The sequence below is a fragment of the Acinonyx jubatus genome, chromosome C1 (genome assembly GCF_027475565.1).
Source record: "Acinonyx jubatus isolate Ajub_Pintada_27869175 chromosome C1, VMU_Ajub_asm_v1.0, whole genome shotgun sequence".
NCBI lineage: Eukaryota > Metazoa > Chordata > Mammalia > Carnivora > Felidae > Acinonyx > Acinonyx jubatus.
Window position 1 is genome coordinate 160,009,494 of NC_069381.1, and position 20,002 is coordinate 160,029,495.

At 46.3% G+C, this 20,002-nt stretch overlaps 2 protein-coding genes across 2 annotated transcripts in view; one reads left to right on the forward strand and one right to left on the reverse strand.

Moving 5' to 3' along the window:
- Nucleotides 1-879: 879 nt before the first annotated feature.
- Nucleotides 880-5,111, forward strand: SP9 (Sp9 transcription factor). Its single transcript, XM_027055466.2, has 2 exons — nucleotides 880-1,037; nucleotides 2,064-5,111. The coding sequence occupies exons 1-2, from the start codon at nucleotides 1,017-1,019 to the stop codon at nucleotides 3,495-3,497; spliced, it is 1,455 nt and encodes a 484-aa protein (XP_026911267.1). The 5' UTR covers nucleotides 880-1,016; the 3' UTR covers nucleotides 3,498-5,111.
- An 8,555-nt stretch (nucleotides 5,112-13,666) lies between these two features.
- Nucleotides 13,667-20,002, reverse strand: part of CIR1 (corepressor interacting with RBPJ, CIR1) — a 43,833-nt gene continuing 37,497 nt past the window's right edge. Inside the window, exons 8-10 of the mRNA XM_015086360.3 lie at nucleotides 17,221-17,327; nucleotides 16,035-16,120; nucleotides 13,667-14,715 (exon numbers count right to left, since the gene is read on the reverse strand). Of these exons, the coding sequence (XP_014941846.1) occupies nucleotides 13,968-14,715; nucleotides 16,035-16,120; nucleotides 17,221-17,327 (941 nt within the window). The 3' untranslated portion in view covers nucleotides 13,667-13,967. The remainder of the gene's footprint in view (nucleotides 14,716-16,034; nucleotides 16,121-17,220; nucleotides 17,328-20,002) is intronic.

The following is a 20,002-nucleotide window of genomic DNA, read 5'->3' on the forward strand; positions in this document are numbered from 1 at the left end:
CGGCAGATAATCAGCACTTCCCACTGTTTAGTCGTATTTGACAACTGGGTTAACCTGGTATCTAGGCGCTGGCGAAACGGTACAAAGGGTGCCCTCAATTACCACTAGAAGCTTCTGGTGTGAGTGGCACTTGTATTACCCCCTGGGTCAGAGGCCAGAGCGACAATTAGGAAGTCACTTAGACCTCTGGGGGAAAATAGCGGGATGCGCAGGCTCCAGGCCCTCCCAACAAGTCTGTGGGTGTAGACCTGGACACAGAGGCCTATTTCTCTCCTCTCAGAGGAGTTGTCCTTTCGCGCCCTCTCCTCAATGTGACTCTGGAGTGGGTAAAACCGAATCCACTGGGGAAAAGGAACTGGGTAGAACACCAACAATGATAAAATTGCGAGCGAGAATGATGGATTCCAGCTGAAGTTGTGCTGCGCAGGCGAGAGCTTAGACACACAAAGTGAGCGTTGACATTTCCGTCTTTACTTGGGCCTTGCCAGTGCGGCCTCCGCCAGGGCTCCCCCTCCCCTCTTGCCTTCTTTCCCACAAGTGGGGAGTGGAATCGGACTGTCAGTCCTAACTTGCATCATCTCGGGGTGGTTCGGGGGGCTTGTGTCTCAGTCTCAACGCTACTTAAACCTGGCTTAGTGCGTGAGTGTAAATTTTTAATTGCACTGTAATTTCTTCAGTCTCTAGCCCGCGGCCCCCCCTCACCCCCCCCAACACAGCGCTAGCGGCCTTGACTGGCACGCGCCGGGAGCCCTGGCTTGGGCCCCTCGGCGCGTCTGATTGGCTGCGGAGCAGCTCCCGTCTGCTCCGCCTGCGCCCTCATTGGGCGAGAGGCGCAGCCAGCGGCACTTCAAAGCGGGTGCTCCTCGCACTTAGGCTGAGTTTAGCCGGCGGGAGCCCGGAGTCCGCTCGGCGCGAGCGCGGGGACGCGGGAGCTGCGCGGGATCGGAGCAGTCTTCCGGAGCAGCCGCCAGGCTCAGTCCCGCTCCTGGCCCCGCCGCGCAGCCTACGGACCTGCTATGGCCACGTCTATACTCGGGGTAAGTCGGAAGTGCGACAAGGCATTTGCTTGTTTTAACTGCAGCAAATTTTCGTTATGGCTTCTCCGCGTCCGCAGCTCCGGAAAAACTGTTGCTGCTGGACTGCAGCTGCAGCTTCAGCTCCTTTTAGCACTTTCCACATTTCTGGGACTGATTCTTTCCAAGTTATTGAAACCTAGGAGATGCCTTTGTAAGAAAATGATTTGTTAAGCTAGTCCTTTTTTTTTTTTTTTTTGTGGCTTAAAAGAAAATCTAGAGGTTTCTTTTCTTCCCCTGGTGATTTATACCCCACCCCCCCCTTGCTTCGGGGATTGTTGCAATTACGCGACAGTGGTGTTTCCAGAAAACAGCCTTAATCGTTTTTCAGTCCATGTAGTCACGTTAACAAACATTTACACTTCTGTGGCTCCCCAGTTGCCTGTGACTTTGAAATCCATCGCTGGGTCCCTTCTCCTCGGATTCTTGTTTTCATAATCAAGCGTTTTTTTGGGGGGGGGTGTAAACATTTAAAACAACGTTTTCTATTAAAAAGAGTCAAGTCGTAGTCACCCTTGGGAGGAGTGCCCCCAAGTTTCCTCCGCCCCTGAGCCGCTGTTTCGGCCGCCTCCGCCCTCACCCGGTGTTTGTTGTCGATGTGTTTACTTCCGTGCTTTACCCGAAGGACGATTTGGGGGCCTGAATGAGAGGATCGGGCTTACGGCGAGCGGGAGGCGAGCAACCCGAGTCCGGCCCTGCGTAGGGGTTGCAGCGGCTGAGACGGGGAGAACCGAGACATCTTTGATTTTTAGCCCCACCGGAGAACAACTTTCCAGCGCCGGGACCCTCACCCTTGGGATCGCCCTTGCCCCGTGCGGGGCGCGGCGCATCCTTGGCAAGCGCGCGGGGAGGAGGCGCGAGCCCAGGAGCCACGACCCCCCGGGACCAGTCGAGGGGAAACGAGGCTGCTCACGGGTGCACTTTGTGTCTTCCTCCCACTTCTTCCTGCCCTCCTTCTCCTTGCTCCCTCCCTCACCCCACCCACTTTAGGAAGAGCCGCGCTTCGGAACAACCCCGTTGGCCATGCTGGCGGCGACCTGCAACAAGATCGGCAACACGAGCCCGCTGACGACGCTGCCAGAGTCGAGCGCCTTCGCCAAGGGCGGCTTCCACCCCTGGAAGCGCTCCTCGTCCAGCTGCAACCTCGGCTCCAGCCTCTCGGGCTTCGCCGTGGCCACCGGTGGCCGCGGCTCCGGCGGCCTGGCGGGCGGCTCGGGCGCAGCCAACAGCGCCTTCTGCCTGGCCTCCACGTCCCCCACGTCGTCCGCTTTCAGCAGCGACTACGGCGGCCTCTTTTCCAACTCGGCGGCCGCCGCGGCGGCGGCGGCCGGAGTGTCCCCGCAGGAGGCGGGCGGCCAGTCGGCCTTCATCTCCAAGGTGCACACGACGGCGGCCGACGGCCTGTACCCGCGCGTGGGCATGGCGCACCCGTACGAGTCGTGGTACAAGTCAGGCTTCCACTCGACGCTGGCGGCGGGCGAGGTGACCAACGGCGCGGCGTCGTCGTGGTGGGACGTGCACAGCAGCCCGGGCTCGTGGCTGGAGGTGCAGAACCCCGCTGGGGGGCTCCAGAGCTCGCTGCACTCGGGCGCCCCCCAGGCCTCGCTGCACTCGCAGCTCGGCACCTACAACCCCGACTTCAGCTCGCTCACGCACTCGGCCTTCAGCTCCACGGGCCTCGGCTCCTCGGCCGCCGCCGCCTCGCACTTGCTCTCTACCAGCCAGCACCTGCTGGCTCAGGACGGCTTCAAGCCGGTGCTGCCCTCCTACTCGGACTCCAGCGCCGCGGTGGCGGCTGCTGCCGCCAGCGCCATGATCTCGGGCGCCGCGGCCGCCGCCGCCGGGGGGAGCTCGGCGCGCTCAGCCCGCCGCTATTCCGGCCGCGCCACCTGCGACTGCCCCAACTGCCAGGAGGCGGAGCGGCTGGGCCCGGCCGGGGCGAGCCTGCGGCGCAAGGGCCTGCACAGCTGCCACATCCCGGGCTGCGGCAAGGTGTACGGCAAGACGTCGCACCTGAAAGCGCACCTGCGCTGGCACACGGGCGAACGGCCCTTCGTGTGCAACTGGCTTTTCTGCGGCAAGCGCTTCACGCGCTCGGACGAGCTGCAGCGGCACCTGCGGACTCACACGGGCGAGAAGCGCTTCGCCTGTCCAGTGTGCAACAAGCGCTTCATGCGCAGCGACCACCTGAGCAAACACATTAAGACGCACAACGGGGGTGGCGGGGGCAAAAAGGGCAGCGACAGTGACACGGACGCCAGCAACCTGGAGACGCCCCGCTCCGAGTCCCCTGACCTCATCCTGCACGACTCCGGCGTCAGTGCCGCCCGAGCAGCGGCGGCGGCGGCGGCGGCAGCGGCGGCGGCGGCGGCGGCGGCCTCGGCGGGAGGCAAGGAAGCCGCGTCTGGCCCCAACGACTCTTAGAGGCCGGGCGAGAGGTGCGAGCGAGCGAGTAGAGACACCGAGAGCGAGCGAGAGGTTCGGAGGGCCAGCGAGCGGGGCACGGACGGGTGGGGGCTCCAGTGACGCCCCCGGGCCAGCACGAAGTGCAGCAGCACCCGGCTGCCCGGCCGCTGCTTGCCGGCCAAGCCAGGAGCTCCCCTCTGCTATCCCAGCCCAGACGAGAATCGAACTCGTGATCCTGGAACAAAAGCAAACCACCCTCCGACACAAACAACACTAAAAAAACTGCACACAGACAGACATGAACACACACCGGAGACCTACAACCACAAGCACGCACATTCGCGCGCGCGCGCGCGCGCGCACGCACACACGCACACACACACAACACTCGCACAAACTTCTCGAGCGAAGAGCAATACACAGAAACGCTCCCACCTCCCTCATCGCCCCCCCCCACTACCCTTCTCTTTCCTTTTCTCAAAAAACAAGCCACCACTCTGCAAAGGACTGTCAGAATATTTGAAAACAAACGGGACCTATAAAAACAGACCCTTTGTGTGGATTATATTATATATAAAATGCTCCAAGTCCTGCTTGATATCTACTTACAATGAGACTTTTTTCCTAAAAAGGAAGCATCAAAAAAGGCTTAAGGTGAGAAATTAAACTGGAAGTCTAGTGACAGTTTCTCTGTATTTCATAACATCTGTATAAATAGGGTTCAAAAGATTGTGTTCTTTTTTATTTTCTTGTAAATGTTCATTCGAATAGAGGTTTTTTTTTTTTTTTGGTGAATTCCTGAAATTCAGGGAGTTTTTTTTTTTTAATTTTCTGATGCACTTTGTGAAAGTCAGTATATATGTAAAAGATATTTAAGATGTTGAGTTATCATTTCACTCACAAACACGTAAGTTAAGGTCATCTAAAGAAATTAAATGCGTTTATCTGTATGAAGAAAATCTTGACATCATATTTTCATTTTGGTATTATTAAAGGACTCTGAACAATACACTTCCTTTTTTTTAATCCTGTTCCCCTGTCAATATCCTTCATGTGGGTCGACTTTTTTTTGTTGGGAAAAAATTCCTATAATGTTAGTTTTAGGTAATGTAAGGTTTATGTGAGTTATAAAAGCCATAATACATATACGTTTTTGAGAAGTCAAAATTATTTATTTGTATATCAATAGTGTAAATTAAATTGGGTTATAAGAATGTGTAGTTGTATTACTTAATGAGAGAGCTCTCAAAAGGTGACATTTTAAAACTCTAGGAGCGCCTAAAATAAAACCAAGATCCTTGGCAGCTTTAACTGGGTAGGTGTCTACACCTCCCGGGAGGGGTCAGACAAAACTCCAGTGGGTTTGTTTGTTTTTAAGAAGCGATTTAAAAACAATCTGTGAAAGGAAAAAGCTTTTTAAAAGAAGTCTTTTAGCTCCCAAGGCCCTCTACGTTGGGAGGTGACTCAGGGGAATAAATCGCTAGAGTCAATACCCCGGAAAAGACATTTCATGCCTAAATGAAAATCTTGTTAAATGTTATTAATTTTGACTTAGAGCACACAGCAGCCCCCTGTGCCTTGTATTCCCTTATTAGGGATTCATGTCTTATCAAATATCTAATTAATCTCCTAGACATCATTTGTTCTGGCCAACTTTATCTCAGCTGGTCCACGGGGAAAACTCCAAATATTCTCCGTGACAAAGCTCCCTTGAAGATCTTTTTAATTGTCTAAATTAACTGCACCAAATTTGCATGTCAAACGGTAAAGGGCAACCTGAGATAAAATGTAAACGTTTTAAAAGCCCCCAAACTAAGCACTTGATTTGATAACTAGGCTTTTTAATGTTATGGAAGACAACTGCTCCTTTCCTTTTCAAAGACGGCTGATCTATGCAAATAGTGAATTGGAAATGCCTAGGTCCCCGCGCCGTCAAATGGCCCTCGCAGGTTATTTGAATATCAGTGGCGCTGCTTCTGAAAAGGTTCAAGGATGCTCTCTGACTTCTTTGTGATTACTCAGTGCGGCGTCTTATTCTGAAGAAAAAAAACTCAGGAATAATTAAAGGCTGGGATCAGGCCTGGGAACACATTTGGGACAGGAATCTCATTTAGACAGTCTCTTTCAAAATAAGGCACAGTTAAATTGACCAGAAGGCAATTATTGAAATGAAAATTATTTTCACTCTCTTTGTCTCCTGACCACCAACTTAACAGCCCCAGTTTAAAAGAGAGGCAGAAGAGAGGGAGAGACGAAAAAGAAAATTGGTAAATGAGATAATTTCGCAATTCGAAAATGTTAATTTAGAAAATAAAGTACATATTTACAGAATAAAAATATTTCGAAAAGGCTCCCCACACAATAGGAAACAAAGTCAGCACCAGTGGAATTTTTTTTTTTTAAATTATTATTACTGTCCATCTTGAGAACTTGAATGGAGGCTTGATTTGGGGGGAAGAAAAAATAAATTATTGTTATTAACAACCAACAAATTGTTTTCTCGCAAACTCTGCTCTGAAAAGCCAAGTAGCAAAGTGGCGACAAAACATAGAGCTAAGGTCCCCAGAGGGGCATTTTGCAGCGTGGGGTTCCGTGGTTTCTTCCCTATCCTCGTTCTTGCGGTCCCCGCAGCCTCGGAACCCCGCTCTTCTTCCTCGAGTTTTCCTCTCTGACCATGTTCTCTCCCCACTCAAACAGCTCATAACCGGGACCTCGCAGCCCAGCCCCCCGCGCGCCTTCTGGGTCAGGCCCGGTCTTCTGGAGAAGCTGGCAGGGGTGCGTTTGCTCCGGGGGCTTTGGGCCGCGGCGCAGAAGGCCGAGAGAGGGTGCCGGGCGCGTTTGGGGATTGCGGGCCGGCGGCACGGAGGTGAGAGTGTGGTGGGCTTTCCTGAGGAAGAGGGCGCCCGGGCGTCTGTCCCAGGCAGCTTTGTTTCTCGTGGATAATAAAGGCAGATCAAAGGGCCTGGCCGTGCAGGTCCCGCTCCCCGCGCGGCTCCCTCCGCAGCCCAGTGATCAAGGCCTCTGCGCGCTGCCTCTGCCCCGAGGGTCAGCGGACGTCCATCACCGCGGCTCCGGGAACGGCGGGCGGTGGCCCGGCCCGAGCGTCCAGCCGGGAGACCAGAGCTCGCGGAACCCGCACCCGAAGGAAGCGGGGCCTCTGCTCCCTGGCCCAAACCGACAGGCGAAAACAGACCCCAGGCCTCCCAGCCTCCGCACCCTCAGCCCCAGGGGCCCCTGGGGGCGCGGGGAAGCCCGGACCTGAGCGGGTGGCTACCTGCTGAGGCCAAGCAAATTGGAGAGGGCGTGCGTGGGAGGGGAGAGCCCACGAGCGGGGAGACGAACTCGGTCTCCCCTTGAGAGGGGTCAGCGACTCCCCAAGGCTACCTCGGGGTTCCGGCGGGCGGCATGGGATGCTCCGGCCCGGGGCCCGGGAGGAGCGCGAGACCAAGGGAGGGGTCCGGGCGCAGACCCGGGCGGGGACGGCGGCCGGGCTGTTGGGGCCGCGGCCGGGGTCTCTGAGTCCCGCGTGGCCCGGGTGAGGGGAAATGCGATTTCGTTTCAGCCGGTTTCTCCCAGCGTATCCTGGTCTGTAGCTTCCTGCGCAGTGGAGGAGCGGAGAACAAGTTTTCCCCAGCCCTGCGCCCACCCAGCCCCCAAGCCCACCCTCCCCCCGCGGTTACCTTTCCTGGGTCTGTTTGGGCCCCCGTAGACTGAACTGGAGCCTACCTGATGAGGAAAAAGAAAAAGAGAAGAAAAGAGAGATTTTCTTTCGTCCAGGAGACACATCATTATTTTGGCGAGATTATTGTGCACCTGAACGGCGTGTCTGGACATTTCGTCAAATCGTTATAAGTCGCGTAAAATTGAATTTCTTTTTATTCAGATGGAAACTTTATTTATTTTAACTCTAATCTTATTTGCATCTATTATCTGTATTCACCAAGGCTCTCTCCCACTACAAAAATGCAGATGAAGTAAATCTCACATAAATCCCGCCCATTTGTGTAATTGGTATACTAAGTGTTTATTTTAAGTGAGAATAATTTAGCTACAAATTTTCTTAAGGAATAACATTCTTAACACATTAAAAAAAACTGAAAACTCTGATTTGCTTTTATGTTTGACAGTCGCTCTTGATTCCCTTAAGAGGAGCTTGGCGAGTGCGGCTCGCTGGCGCCATCTAGAGCTCCGGGCCGGGAAGGCCGCGCTGCCCGCCTGGCTTGTCGCTATTAGCGCCGGGAGACCGGCGTTTGCCGCGAACAGCAGCAACCCAGTGAAGCAAGCTAAGAAAAGCGAGTTTTTGTGTACCAGGGGAGGGGGAACGAGCCTCGCTTTTGAGGGGCACTACTTAGCAATGGCCGGTATTGCTGCTTCCAGGAAGGCGGTCGTTTCTGGAACGTGCTAACGAAATACCCAAACAAAACAAACAAAATAACGCCCCGCTTGGCCCAAGTCTTAAAATTGCCGCATTTAACATGCCTTTCAAGGCAACTTCAGGTTCTTCCAACAACTCGGAGCTGAGCACGCTGGGCGCTGTCGACGGCGACGTGGACCCCTGGATGGGCACGCAGCCGTGGGCTCAGTCCCCCGAGCCCTTGGCTCAACGGCCCGGTCGGCGAGGCCCACGGGGACTATCCAGGACCGATCGGAACCAGGCTGATTAAAGCAGGCTACCAGACCGTCCCAGGTCCCCAGATTCCCCCTTTGAAGGGGAGGAACGCAAAGGACTCCGTAGCTTTCACCAGCCAGACTGGGGATGGCCGAAGCATCCTTTAGTCTTGCCGCCGCCCTCCAGGCGACTGTCCCTTCCGAGTCTGGTGCTGGGGGCTGCTGAGCAGCCCGGGGCCTGGAGCAGGGGCGCAGGGCCCCCGAAAGCAGCCAGAAGCCCCGAAACCCCTCGCCCCAACCCCTCCCGAAGGGTCTGCACTCCCTGCCGGCGGAAACTGACCCCTTTTGTCCCCACCTTTCCCCTTTGAAACCCAAATCTAAAATCGGATAACAGTTGGGGGCGTTGACCAATTTTCTCTCCAGTCTATGCATCGCCCTCCCCCCGCCGCCCCTTTCCCTCCTCTTCCCAGTCCACTACCCCACCCCTCATCTTCAGACGTCGTGCGGCGGCTTCTTCCTCTCCTTTCTTGCCCACCCCTTCCCCTGAGCCTTTATTGTATTTTAATCTTAAAAGCTACACCTCCAAATTCCGCGCCCAGGGCGGCAAAAGCGCCGTCGCCCGCAACAGCGAGAGTCGGCCGAGGCACTGGGGCGCCGGGCTCCCCGATCTCCAGCCGGGGAAACGCAACGCGTTTCCGGAGACTCGCAGCCACCTTTGCAGCGAGTAACTCGGCTGGGTTTGTATTTGCTGTTTTAATACAAACCCCGCCGCACTGCCTATTTCAAAGATGTGCTAATTACTACTTGGATAGCAGGGCGCAAAGTCCTTGTCCATTTCCCAGTACAAAGTAGGTTGCTAGAAAATTTGAAATTGCCTTTCAGCCTAAAGCTGCCTTACCTGAATGTCATAATTACAGTAATTATGTACATCCAAATTACATGCTAATTAAATTAGAATCAAATCGTTCTAAATCGAAATCAAATGAGGTAGTGAAGAATTAATCAATGACAACATAAATAGAGAGCTTCCTTCAGAGATATTTATTGTAACGATCCAAGGAGGAATTTGATCTGAAAAAGTCACCTGTTTATTTACTTTCAAATTAGTAATCAGTTATTATCCCTTCTCCATAATTTTAACCGTTCAGTGTTATTTACCCCCACCCTTTCTAGACGCTGGAGTTTATAGAAATATGTATGAGGTAAATACATACAGACATGCCTACCCTATATGTTATTGATATAAATATATACAGTGTGTTTGCAACTCCTGTTAAGGGGAAGGTTTCAGAAGGTCCGTGGGGACGCATTCCTCCAGGGCCTGTTCTCTGCGACCCAGGAAAGAAAAGCACCTCAGTTTTTAGATTTTCTAAGATCCCTGCACTCTCTTCCTTTGGAAATTCATATAGGGGATTTTTGCAATGTTTTGCAAACACCTAACCGTTTCTGGGTGGCTCATATATAAAAGATAGGGTGTCTTGCCCCAGTCCGTTTTCTGCTTGCAGGCTGCCGGCTGGAGGTGATATTTCCATTTTGCCCCAGGAGCGAGAGATTAGCGTCGGGGTCCTAAAGCGCCCTCTTCACCTGTGGAGCCGAGCGACGAGAGAAAGGCACTCGCTTTCCCAACCACCGAAGGCGAGTTCACCCTCCGATCTTCGCAGGAGACACGCGCCGGAGGCCGAGCGAGGTTAGGCGGGAACTGGCGGGCGAGGGCGCGCGGCGGTCCCAGCGGCCGGTCCCCAGGGCACAGCTCCCTCGGCCGGCAGCCTGGCAGAGTGGCCCGGGAATTTCTTCTGGGCAGGTTAGGGCCACAGGCGGGGGCGGGGGGCGGGGACCGGTGCTGCGGGCTAACCCGGACCCCTTCCCGTTATACTTAGTGGGTGAGGAGTCCAGCGGCCTCTTGACGCGGGAGGCCCATCTTCCAGGAAGGAGACACGTGCCCCCTAATTCTGCGCCTTACAGTTGGGCTTGAGATGCGATCAGAAGGTTGCCAGATGCATGTCTAGAAGGAAATCACCAAGCACAGTACGCTGGGGTGGTCGCCTCTGGGATGGGCAGGGCAACCCCAGCCCAGGACTCACTCCGTCCCCCTTCCGGCTTCCTTTGGCTTTAGGGCGAAGTCTGCACTGGTCAACACCCGAGGCCCCGGACCTCCCCTTCTCCACCCGCTCGGGGAGGCCTTGGAGCCGACGGGACTGGGGGGTTTCCGAGTCTAAGAGTGGGGGGGAAGGCGGCTCATTGGCAGTTTGGGCCGGAGTGCGGATTCCTTCTCATTATAAGCAGCTCCTGACTTTCATCCCGCACCTCGCTGTCTTTCTTACTGTTACGTTCGGAGGGATGCTAAGTGTGGCGTGAAGGGAGGAGAAAGGCGGGAGGTGATGAAGAGTCATTCTCAGCTTCCTTTTCTGTCAGCAGGAGCCGGGTTTTAGGAGCCACGGCAGGAGAACTCTCAGTTGCCATCCTTCGCACTCCCTGACCTTAGAGTTCCCTCGGTCTTATTTGTCTCTCACAACTTTTAAAGAGCATTTCTTTTTGATCAAAACCAACCTCCCCCCCCCCCCCAAAAAAAAACCCGCTCCCAAGGCCTGCGTGCCTTTAAGGAGTGGCAACTACCAAGGTTTTCTAAAAAAAGCTTGCTGAAGATCCTTCAGCTGCTGCTGCTAGAATGTAGCTTTCTCCCTGATCTTAAGCACAGGCTGGGGGAGGGCGGGGAGGGGAGGCGGCCTTACTGAGCTGCGTCCCCCAGCGATTTCAGCCAGCCATTTGGCCCAGTGGTCATTAGGTAAGGAGGGGAGTGAAATGGCTCAGGTGGATTCTGAAATCTTTGAGCTTCGATGTAAAGCAGATGAAATGCTCGGTAATTAAAGCTGGGAAACGCGGGCTCCCAGCAGCATGGCCTGATCTGCTTCCCTATCAGCAAGCAGTCTCGTGGAAGAACAGCAAGAGAGGTCTCTCCAAGCCTTACGGATAAAAAGCTTTCTTCAGCTTAAAACCGTAGGACTCAAAACAAGATTTCTACTCCACACTGCAAGGTAAGCAGACCTGCCACCACGCTGCAGCAACCTCTGCCCATTTTGGCACATTTATTAAGTGAAATTAGGGCCAACTCACCACACAGACATCCGGATAAACAAATGCGTCCTAACCTAGTAACCCGAGCTTTCCTGGCCATTTGTAAATCGACAGCACCTCCTACAGGAATTAATTTGCTATCGTGTTAAATTATGTTAAATGTTAGGCTAGGGAAAGGGGCGGGGGGAAGTGAGGGTGCCCCAGAGCTTGCTCCCGTGTTCCTCAAGTGCAGTCTGAGGCCCATGGACAAATGTCACTAGGCATACCCAGATTGCTTTACAAGAACTTCTCTAGGAAGGCTGAGAATGACCAATATAACCACACTTTTCTTGTGGTTTTCTAAAATATGTCACTGTGGAGGGCTTGTTTGGGTTCTTGGATCATAGATTTCTTAAGTGGGGAGGACTCTTCCTTGGCTCTCAGTACTGAGGGGAGTCTCCACACCTACAACTAGATGGCCTTTTTATTATGGTGTTTATCTCTGTTTTCTACCTTGTATTTCAAAAGCAAAAGTAGAATTAGATGTAGTAACATTTTTTAGTTTAAAAAATCACTTTCAATTCCTTAAACCCTTATCATTATGAGTACGCAGAGCAAGGGAGCCTCTTTAAAGCTACCATGTGAGGATTGTACGTGAAAATCCCTTCCTTCGGTTTCTGCCTTTTGCAAAGTTGGAATGCTAGCCCCTTGTGGGCTGTCTAGCACCCGTGGGTGACCAAAGCTGAAGGTCAAGTAGCAAACCAACATCCTCCATAATCACACAGGAACTTTTTGTACCATTAGATGGGTAAGAGTACTGGGGCTATTGGTAGTACATGATAGTTTCTCAGTCTTAACAATGAAGGATAATCAAACCAGAGATGAAAAAAAAATTTCTCGTGGCCACTTTTTTTTTCATGGCCACTTATGAAGTTAAAAGTGGATCACGCTCTTGTGAAAGTCAAATGAAAGAAGTGGAAGAAATGACAAATGTATTTCTTTAATTCACTTTTAATTACAGGATGCACTTCAACATTTCTCTTCATAAACACTGTATTGGTTCAGAAACCCTTTGAGACAGTTAAGTGTTGCATAGGTTTTGACATTATAAAAATTATAAAGTCTAAAAAGGCATAAGATAGAAAATAATCAGTGCAACACTGATGAACTCAAGGTGTAAATTAGCAGTCTTTATCAATTTCAAATGCATGCTTTTTTTTTTTTTAATGAAGGAAAGGGATCTTTGAGGTGCGCTAAGTTATTAAAGAATAGTGTAAAAGGAATTCAAGTTCTGCCCTTACCTCCAATTCTCTTAAAAATCTAAATAATCAAAGGGTTCCTTTATGCCTTTAGTTTCTTCTAAACCAAAGGACACCTGTGTATGTGTATATGCATGACAAAGGCTTATATATCAGACTAAATGCAGTGGTTTTTAACTCCTTTCAAACAGACTTATGGAATTTATGAAATCATGACCGTCAACCCTCAGAACCACGCAAACCAACCAACCCTTGCATTGTATTAAATGACCCATGTCTTTTCAAATGCGGAACCTTGGTAACAGAAATGCCTTGTCCGCGGTGCTGTAGGACGTGTTTTTTTGGAATTGCAGGTTACTTGCAATTTGTACCAAGTAATGTTTTCTATAGTTTACCATATCCTTTGAAACACAAGGGAAAATGTGCAGCTACATTTAAATATGCCTTATATACCTATACTCATGAAAAACTATTAATACCTATACTCATGTAAACTAATAGTTTACAATAGTCCATTAATGACATTACATAAATGCTGTAGCCTTTAGAAGTGAAGTCTTTAATAGTTAGCTGTATGCCAGTCGTAGAAAGGCCGTAAGTGGTAGGCAGAAGAATGGTCCCTTAAAGATGTACATGTTCCCATCCCTGGAACTATGAACATGTTAGGTTATGTGGCAAAGGGGAATTAAGGTTGCAGACAGAATGAAGGTTGCTAATCAGTTTACTTTAAAGTAGGGAGTTTCTCTGGTGGGCCCAATCTAATCACCAGGGTCCTCAAAGGTGGGAGAGGGATGTACGTGGCAAAGGGATGACATGTGAGGACTTCACTTCACCCTTGTCAGCTCTGAAGATGGAAGGAGGGGCCAGGGGCCAAGGAATGCAGCTGTGCTCCAGAAACTGGAGATAAGCAAGCAAACGGATTTTCTTCTAGAGCCTACAGAAGGAATCAATCCTGCCGACACCTTGATTTTAGCCCAGGGAGACACAGTTCAGACTTCTGATCTCCAGAACTGTACAATGCATCTATGTTGTTTGAAGTGTGAGGTAATCTGTTCTGGCAACAGAGAAAACGAGGGTGTCATCCAAGCGTAAATCGGTAGAACAGAACACCTGAAGGGAGTTTAAATGTCTCAAGGAAATAGTGATCACGTCCACTACTGAATTCATACTAGAGAATTTCAACAATGATTATACTTTGCTTCAAGTAAATTCAAATCTTAAAAGTAAAAATTTGAACAGAAAAAAGTAACGAAAATTAAATTGTACCCATTCAGTGTATTGCCATTCTTTTAATGATGTTTCAGAAAAAAGAAAATGCCACAGAGTTATAGGGGTTTTTATCTAGTAGAGGGCACAAGAGACATTTCTCCACAGAAAATATTTTTACAGCCCCAAAAGAGATTACTTGCAAATATTTGCAAAGTTCACTCCTATAGGACTCATGTAGTTTTTGTATTTGATATGCCAGTTTTCAGGGACGGAAAATTAAAACAAAGCTTTTTCATTAGAAAGACAATAGTATGTAATTTAGCCCTTGCCACAGGTATTTGATAAGTGAGCAGAGATATTTTTATTCCCAGGTAATTGTCACATACAGTCTCTCTTTATTCTCTCTACTTCTGCTTCGTTCGCTTTGCGTCACTCCGGCACGCTTATCTCCTGGGTTCTCCCTGTGCGGTTTTCCTCCTCTGCAGACGTCTGTGCCGTGGCTTCTGGGGCCATTTCTTCCATCCTGCTCTTCACTGGGACTTCGCTGTGGCCGTTTTCTTATTTCTCTTTGCTGGTAACTACCATGACTTCTGCTCCGGCTTCTCCTACCCCTCTTGTCCCTGCTCTGACTCCTGCTGCTCCTCTCGTTTCTTGCAGATCTTCTCTTCTCTGGGCTCTGGTTATGGCTTCGGGACTTTCTGTCAGAATCAGCATGGCTCCACTTGCTATTCTCTCTAGAACTCTCTTGTTTTAAAAACCTAGGCTTTTCCTTGGCTTTGTCCTTGTTATGGTGACTGCTAGAAAGTTCTTCATAAAGTTTTCTCTTCTTAGACTTGTCCTTCTCTTCAGAATCACTGTTGCTATTCCCCGAACACTTATTTTTCTTTCTTTTCTTCTTTTGTATTTTTCTTTCTTTGCTGTCACTCTCACTGCTGCTTTCTGAAGTCTCACTGGAGGAGGAGGAGGAGGAGGAGGTGGAGGAGGAGGAAGAGGAGGAGGAGGGGGATTTATTTTTATGTTTTCTGTGTTTACTTCTGCTCTTCTGAAGCTTTTTCTTTTTTCTGTCTTTTTTCTTTTTCTTTTTTTTCTTCTCAAGTCGATCCAATTTCCTATTATTGGGAAAATCGTAATAACATACTATGTAAAAATAGTTCTCTTGATGACAAATATAAAATTTTAAATAGACAATATATTTTCCTAGGTACTATTTAAAGTGGGACTCAAATATAAATGTATACTTTATTAAATGAAAAATAATTTTCTTCCTTTTAAATTATTCAAGTCACACATAAAATTAAATGCATTAAGCCAATTATCTCACTATTCTTTCCTCAATAGCAATGACTATTAAAAAAAATTCTTACTGATTCAGATTTTGAAATTATATAGCACTCTAAATAAATGGACATCCTGACCTCAAGAAAGCTTTATAAAACATTAGCTACATGCTAATGTAAATTTAAATATATAGCTATAATCAGATGAAAAATTAATTATATGTTGTACTATTTAAAAAAAAGGGTTTTTTTAATGTTTATTTTTGAGAGGGAGAGAGACTGTGAGCAGGGGAGGGGCAGAGAGACAGAAGGAGACACAGAATCTGAAGCAGGCTCCAGGCTCCGAGCTGTCCGCACAGAGCCTGATGCTGGGCTCAACCCACAAACCACAAGATCATGACTTAACCCATTCAGCCACCCAGGCGCCCCAATGTTGTACTATATTAAAGTATGAAATAATTAATCAACATTGCATTATCAAAACTGAAGGGCTTATTTTCCAGGAATTCTAAAAAAGAATACACTTTACATTTTTTGGATTCCTTTCTTCTTATATAAAATAATCACATACTGGTTTTCAACAACTGTTTAGGACAATTCTATTAAGGCATTCTGAATTTCTGAAGAGTACTTCACATTCTCAGAAGAGTAACTTGTTCTGGTGCTTGAGTTACTCTAAAATAAAAATGTCTTCACTGGGTTCTGTCCAGCCATTCTCAAAACTCCACAAACTGAAACATCATGAGCTCCCTCTATTGGACTCAGCAGACATTTCTTGGATTCTTTAATCCAGAGGTAGTCTGTTCAACTAAGATTCATATTTAAACATTTTTCAGCATTCCTCATAAAAAATCACAAAAATAGTAATACATGACCCATAATACTTTGTAAGAACTGTATGCAAAGATATATACAAATCTAGTACAAAAAGTAAAACCTACAAATAAATCTACTTCCAAACTAAATGTTCTGGAAAGTACAATGATTTTGTGGTATATTCTGAGTATATACTCTTACGCTCATTTTCATGTTACTGAAAGAAAGACAAAATTGTATTATTATAGCTGAGGAATAAATCAGTAAATAGGATGCACAGGACGAAATATAAGAAAAAAATAGTTGAATCCATTAAATATACACTGTTTAATTACCTGAGAAGTTTCTGTTTTTGTTTGGTTGTTAGTGATTTTAAAAATTCGACTTCCGGATCTTCTTCACCCTCACTTGCAACATATTCCTGAGTCAACAAAGACATCATTAAATTGCTAGACGGCAAGACAAATTAGTTATCAGATGGGAAAGAAAGCATAAAGAAATTCTGTCAAACCTATACTAGAAATGAGTATGACATTCTGGATTGAGAAGTGGAGGGGGGATTAAAAATTTTCTTATAATCTCCTGTCAAGGAGGATCATGATACATCAAGAGGTTAAGATAACTGCTTGGTCAGCATTAACAAACTTTATCAGAAAGCAGAAGATAGAGAAACACAAATAAAACGTTTATAACATGGTTTCTGCTCTCTATCTCTTGAGTTTGAATTTAAAGATATAAGAGTTTAAACTATTTTATTTTTAATTTAATGGAATGTTAAAACCAAGACGATCATGAACTTTATAGGAAGGTCAAAACATCCATAATGTTAGCATTTATAAATTTAACAGTACATTATCAAATATATGATTATCAAATACACACCAATATACCAAACAGAACAAATATATGATGATACAGGTTCTATGAACAGTCCCTAGCAGTGTTTGCAAAGTAATCTGCCGCTTTTCAGAGTACCACAAGATTATGCCAATGGGAGTGTGGGTTTTAGTGTCAGTTTTATCTCTAGACAGCCACATGAGCCACAAGGGCAATCACTTAACTTCTCTGGGCTCCAGTTTCCTCCTTAAATAAAATACTTTGCATTAAAATATCCACAACCCTTCAAACGCAACCATTTTCTGGATCTATGTACAGTTCAATAAATTAAGTTTAAAATATCTTCTATAATTTTAGGAGTTTGCTTCTATACATTTCTTCCTATTGGTTCTATTTAATGTAAGTTAGCAGGAAGTAAAAAATAACCTTATCACCAGTTCAGAGACTTTAACCACATAAACCTAGAGGAGTAGTTTCATTTATTAAAAATATAGGTTTAAAAACAATTTCTCATTTAGGTTAAAATAATAAAGAATCAAAATCCAAGTACATTTTAGGCATCTTCTTTGCTCTATCTTGCTTTCCTATGGATATATGCATATTGGAAAACAATAAGTAGCAATTCACAAGCAATCACATTTAGATTTATAGACATTTTCAGCTTACCGATAAAAAGATCATTACCTGTGATGGATCATTTGCGGTCAAGTTTCTCCCCAGTACATTTCGTTTCAGTGCAAACCCACTGTTTCTCATCTCCGCTATTAGCTCCGAGGGGTGCATCGATGGCCCTGTTCACAAAAATCGCAGTTTGAATGTATCATTTATATCTCTCTACCTTTTTTGGACTCCACAGTAGGAATGCAGTTGAAGCTTTGTTAAGTAAAATCACAGCTAAATCAACTCAATAATCTTCTGCTGAGCAAATAATCAGATATGATTTTCTAAAACAGCAGTCTGGAGATTCAGAATAGAAAATAATTGCATTTTTCTTTACGTGCTAGGGGATTCTCTTCTTATGTAACTTTGTCACACTGAAAAGATACGTTTAGATGTTATCTGCTTGGCAGTTTTTAGTACAAAATCAAAGGAAAATGGCAAAAAACTGCAATTAAACTTTAATAGTTATTCTCTCAGTAAGAATTCAATTTAAAAAAGATACTTTTAAAGGTACATGAGCAATTTATTATTCTAGTTTCTAATTCAAAATTCCTCATCCTCGTTTATCAAATATCAATACTGAATACGCTGCCATATGGTTTGCTAATTATCACCACACACACACGTGCACACACGTACATACACACATGCTACAGATAACTACAAAGCACTAATTAATCTTCCATATATAGATATATATGCTCAGAGTTTGAAATTTCTAGTTGTAAGTTTGGGGTTGGTGACAAGCAATTTTAGGCTGGCGATAGATGTCTATATGTTACATTTTTCACAAGCTGCTGTTTCTACTTTTGCAAAATCCCAATTTGAAAAGCAAACTCCTTTTTGGTTACATACTAAAAATAGGTATGGACTAAAGACAGATACAATTAAAAAGTAATTTTTTTAAGAAAACGTTGGTGTCCTTCCCTCAAACATTATTAGATTGACCATATGGAAGGAGAGACCCTTTCCTCATTCTTTCGTATATTTCAGTTTCATTTTGTTTTCCCTGCAGTAGCAAATAACAACTTTTCATAGAAGCTATTTAAAGTTTCTGGCCTAAATCATCAATTTACTTTTTTCTTTTCTTTTTCCTTTTTTTTTTTTTTTTTTTGAGAGAGAGAGAGAGTGCACGTGAATGGGGCAGAAGGGCAGAGGGAGAGAGAGAATCCCAAGCAGGTTCCACACTCAGCACAGAGCTCAACGTGAGGTTCAGTCTCACAACACAGGGATCATGACCTGAGCCGAAATCAAGAGTTGACGCTCAACTGATCCACCCAGGCGCCCTAGAATCCTTTATACTTTCTTAAATGAACTACACTGGGTGATCTATCCAGAATATAAGGAAGAATAAAGACAGTTCCTGCTAACAAGCAATTCATAAGGGAGGGTGGGGGACAGAGAAACTTCAGAAATGGATTCTCTAGTTCATTGATTAAATATTTCACCTATTTTTCTTTTCACTGCTTTGTTGGTCTTTTACCAGTTATTTGCACATTCACCTATACGTTAGCATGGAAGACAAAAAACAATAAAATTCAAATCCACTCACTTGTCAATAGCATCTGTGGTAAAGTTGGGTGGGTTACTATTTGTTACTGGGCTCTACAGGCTTTACACCATTCTATTCACATTACCAAGAACTGAAAGTAGAACACAATTTTATAAAGTAGAAAATATGTTTTCTGAAGCGTCAAAGCTCCATTTCCTTGTTAACAATTTTTTAAGATGTCAAATGAATTCAGAAAGCAAACATGCTAAGGATTAGGATAAAAGCTACTTCGGTAAGGGGCCGAAGGGTTTGGCCATTATGATGAGAGGTTACTAATTTCATCAAAACACGGGTGCTCTCAGGAAGTTTTAAAAAACACGCTTTTTATATTTTCATTACAGTGCTTCCAACTACTCCAAGAAAATGATCTCTCTTTAGCCTGTCTGACAGATTGTGAGACAAACATTACTCTTGTAGCGTCTATATTTTTCCAAATCCTCAAGCGAACTCTGGGTAGTACATATGCTTGGCATACACTTCCACACTAAAGACTGTAAATACTTAGGGAACCACCTGACAAACAGTATTCAATAAACAGTAACAATTATTATTTTTGCCAGTAGCTATAAAAATGTTTATGATTATTTTATTATATAGTCTTCATGATGTAAGAAACGCTTTTAGAGTAGTATTTTTCAAAATCCAGTCTTATTCATATATTCTTATACTCAAACCTTTTTCTATCATCAAAAGTTCCGGGTTAGAAGATGTGACAAGTCAGGTTCAATTGAGGTATATTTAGCAAGGTATCTTTATACTTTCCCATTATTGTGACAGTGGCTATGAAGAGTTAAATTGATAGAAATGACTCCAGCTCTCTGAGAACTCAATGTTTAGTTGATATCCTAGATTATATAGATATGTTGAAAAAACAGATTTTACAATATATTCCAATGCAAAATGACTATTCTCATGTATAGTGCCTAATGATTATTATTTTTTACATTCCATGTTTCAGAGAAGAGGCGTTAAAGATTCACACCATAAGTTTATTTACAAACATATTATGCTGAATTCAAGAGTTTGATCTATTTGTCAAAGAAACTGCATCTCTTAAAATACTCCTTTTCACATCTGTGTAATGGATTAATTAAAACGTCCTTATTTTGTAAGCAGTTGGTGTCCTACTATAAAAAAAGGTGCAGCAAATCCAGATCCAAAGTACAGGGTCATCATAATTAGTAACCGCCACTTGTTTTCCACTGAAAATAGCAAATTGGTCCGTGGGCCCTCCTAGTAGTGGCTTCTAGGGAC

What these genes read in the sequence shown, in the direction of transcription:
- SP9 (XM_027055466.2), top strand. Translation starts at nt 1,017, where the DNA reads ATGGCCACGTCTATACTCGGG. An exon ending in TGGCCACGTCTATACTCGGG is followed by an intron (nt 1,038 to 2,063) that starts GTAAGTCGGAAG and finishes CACCCACTTTAG; the next exon opens with GAAGAGCCGCGCTTCGGAAC.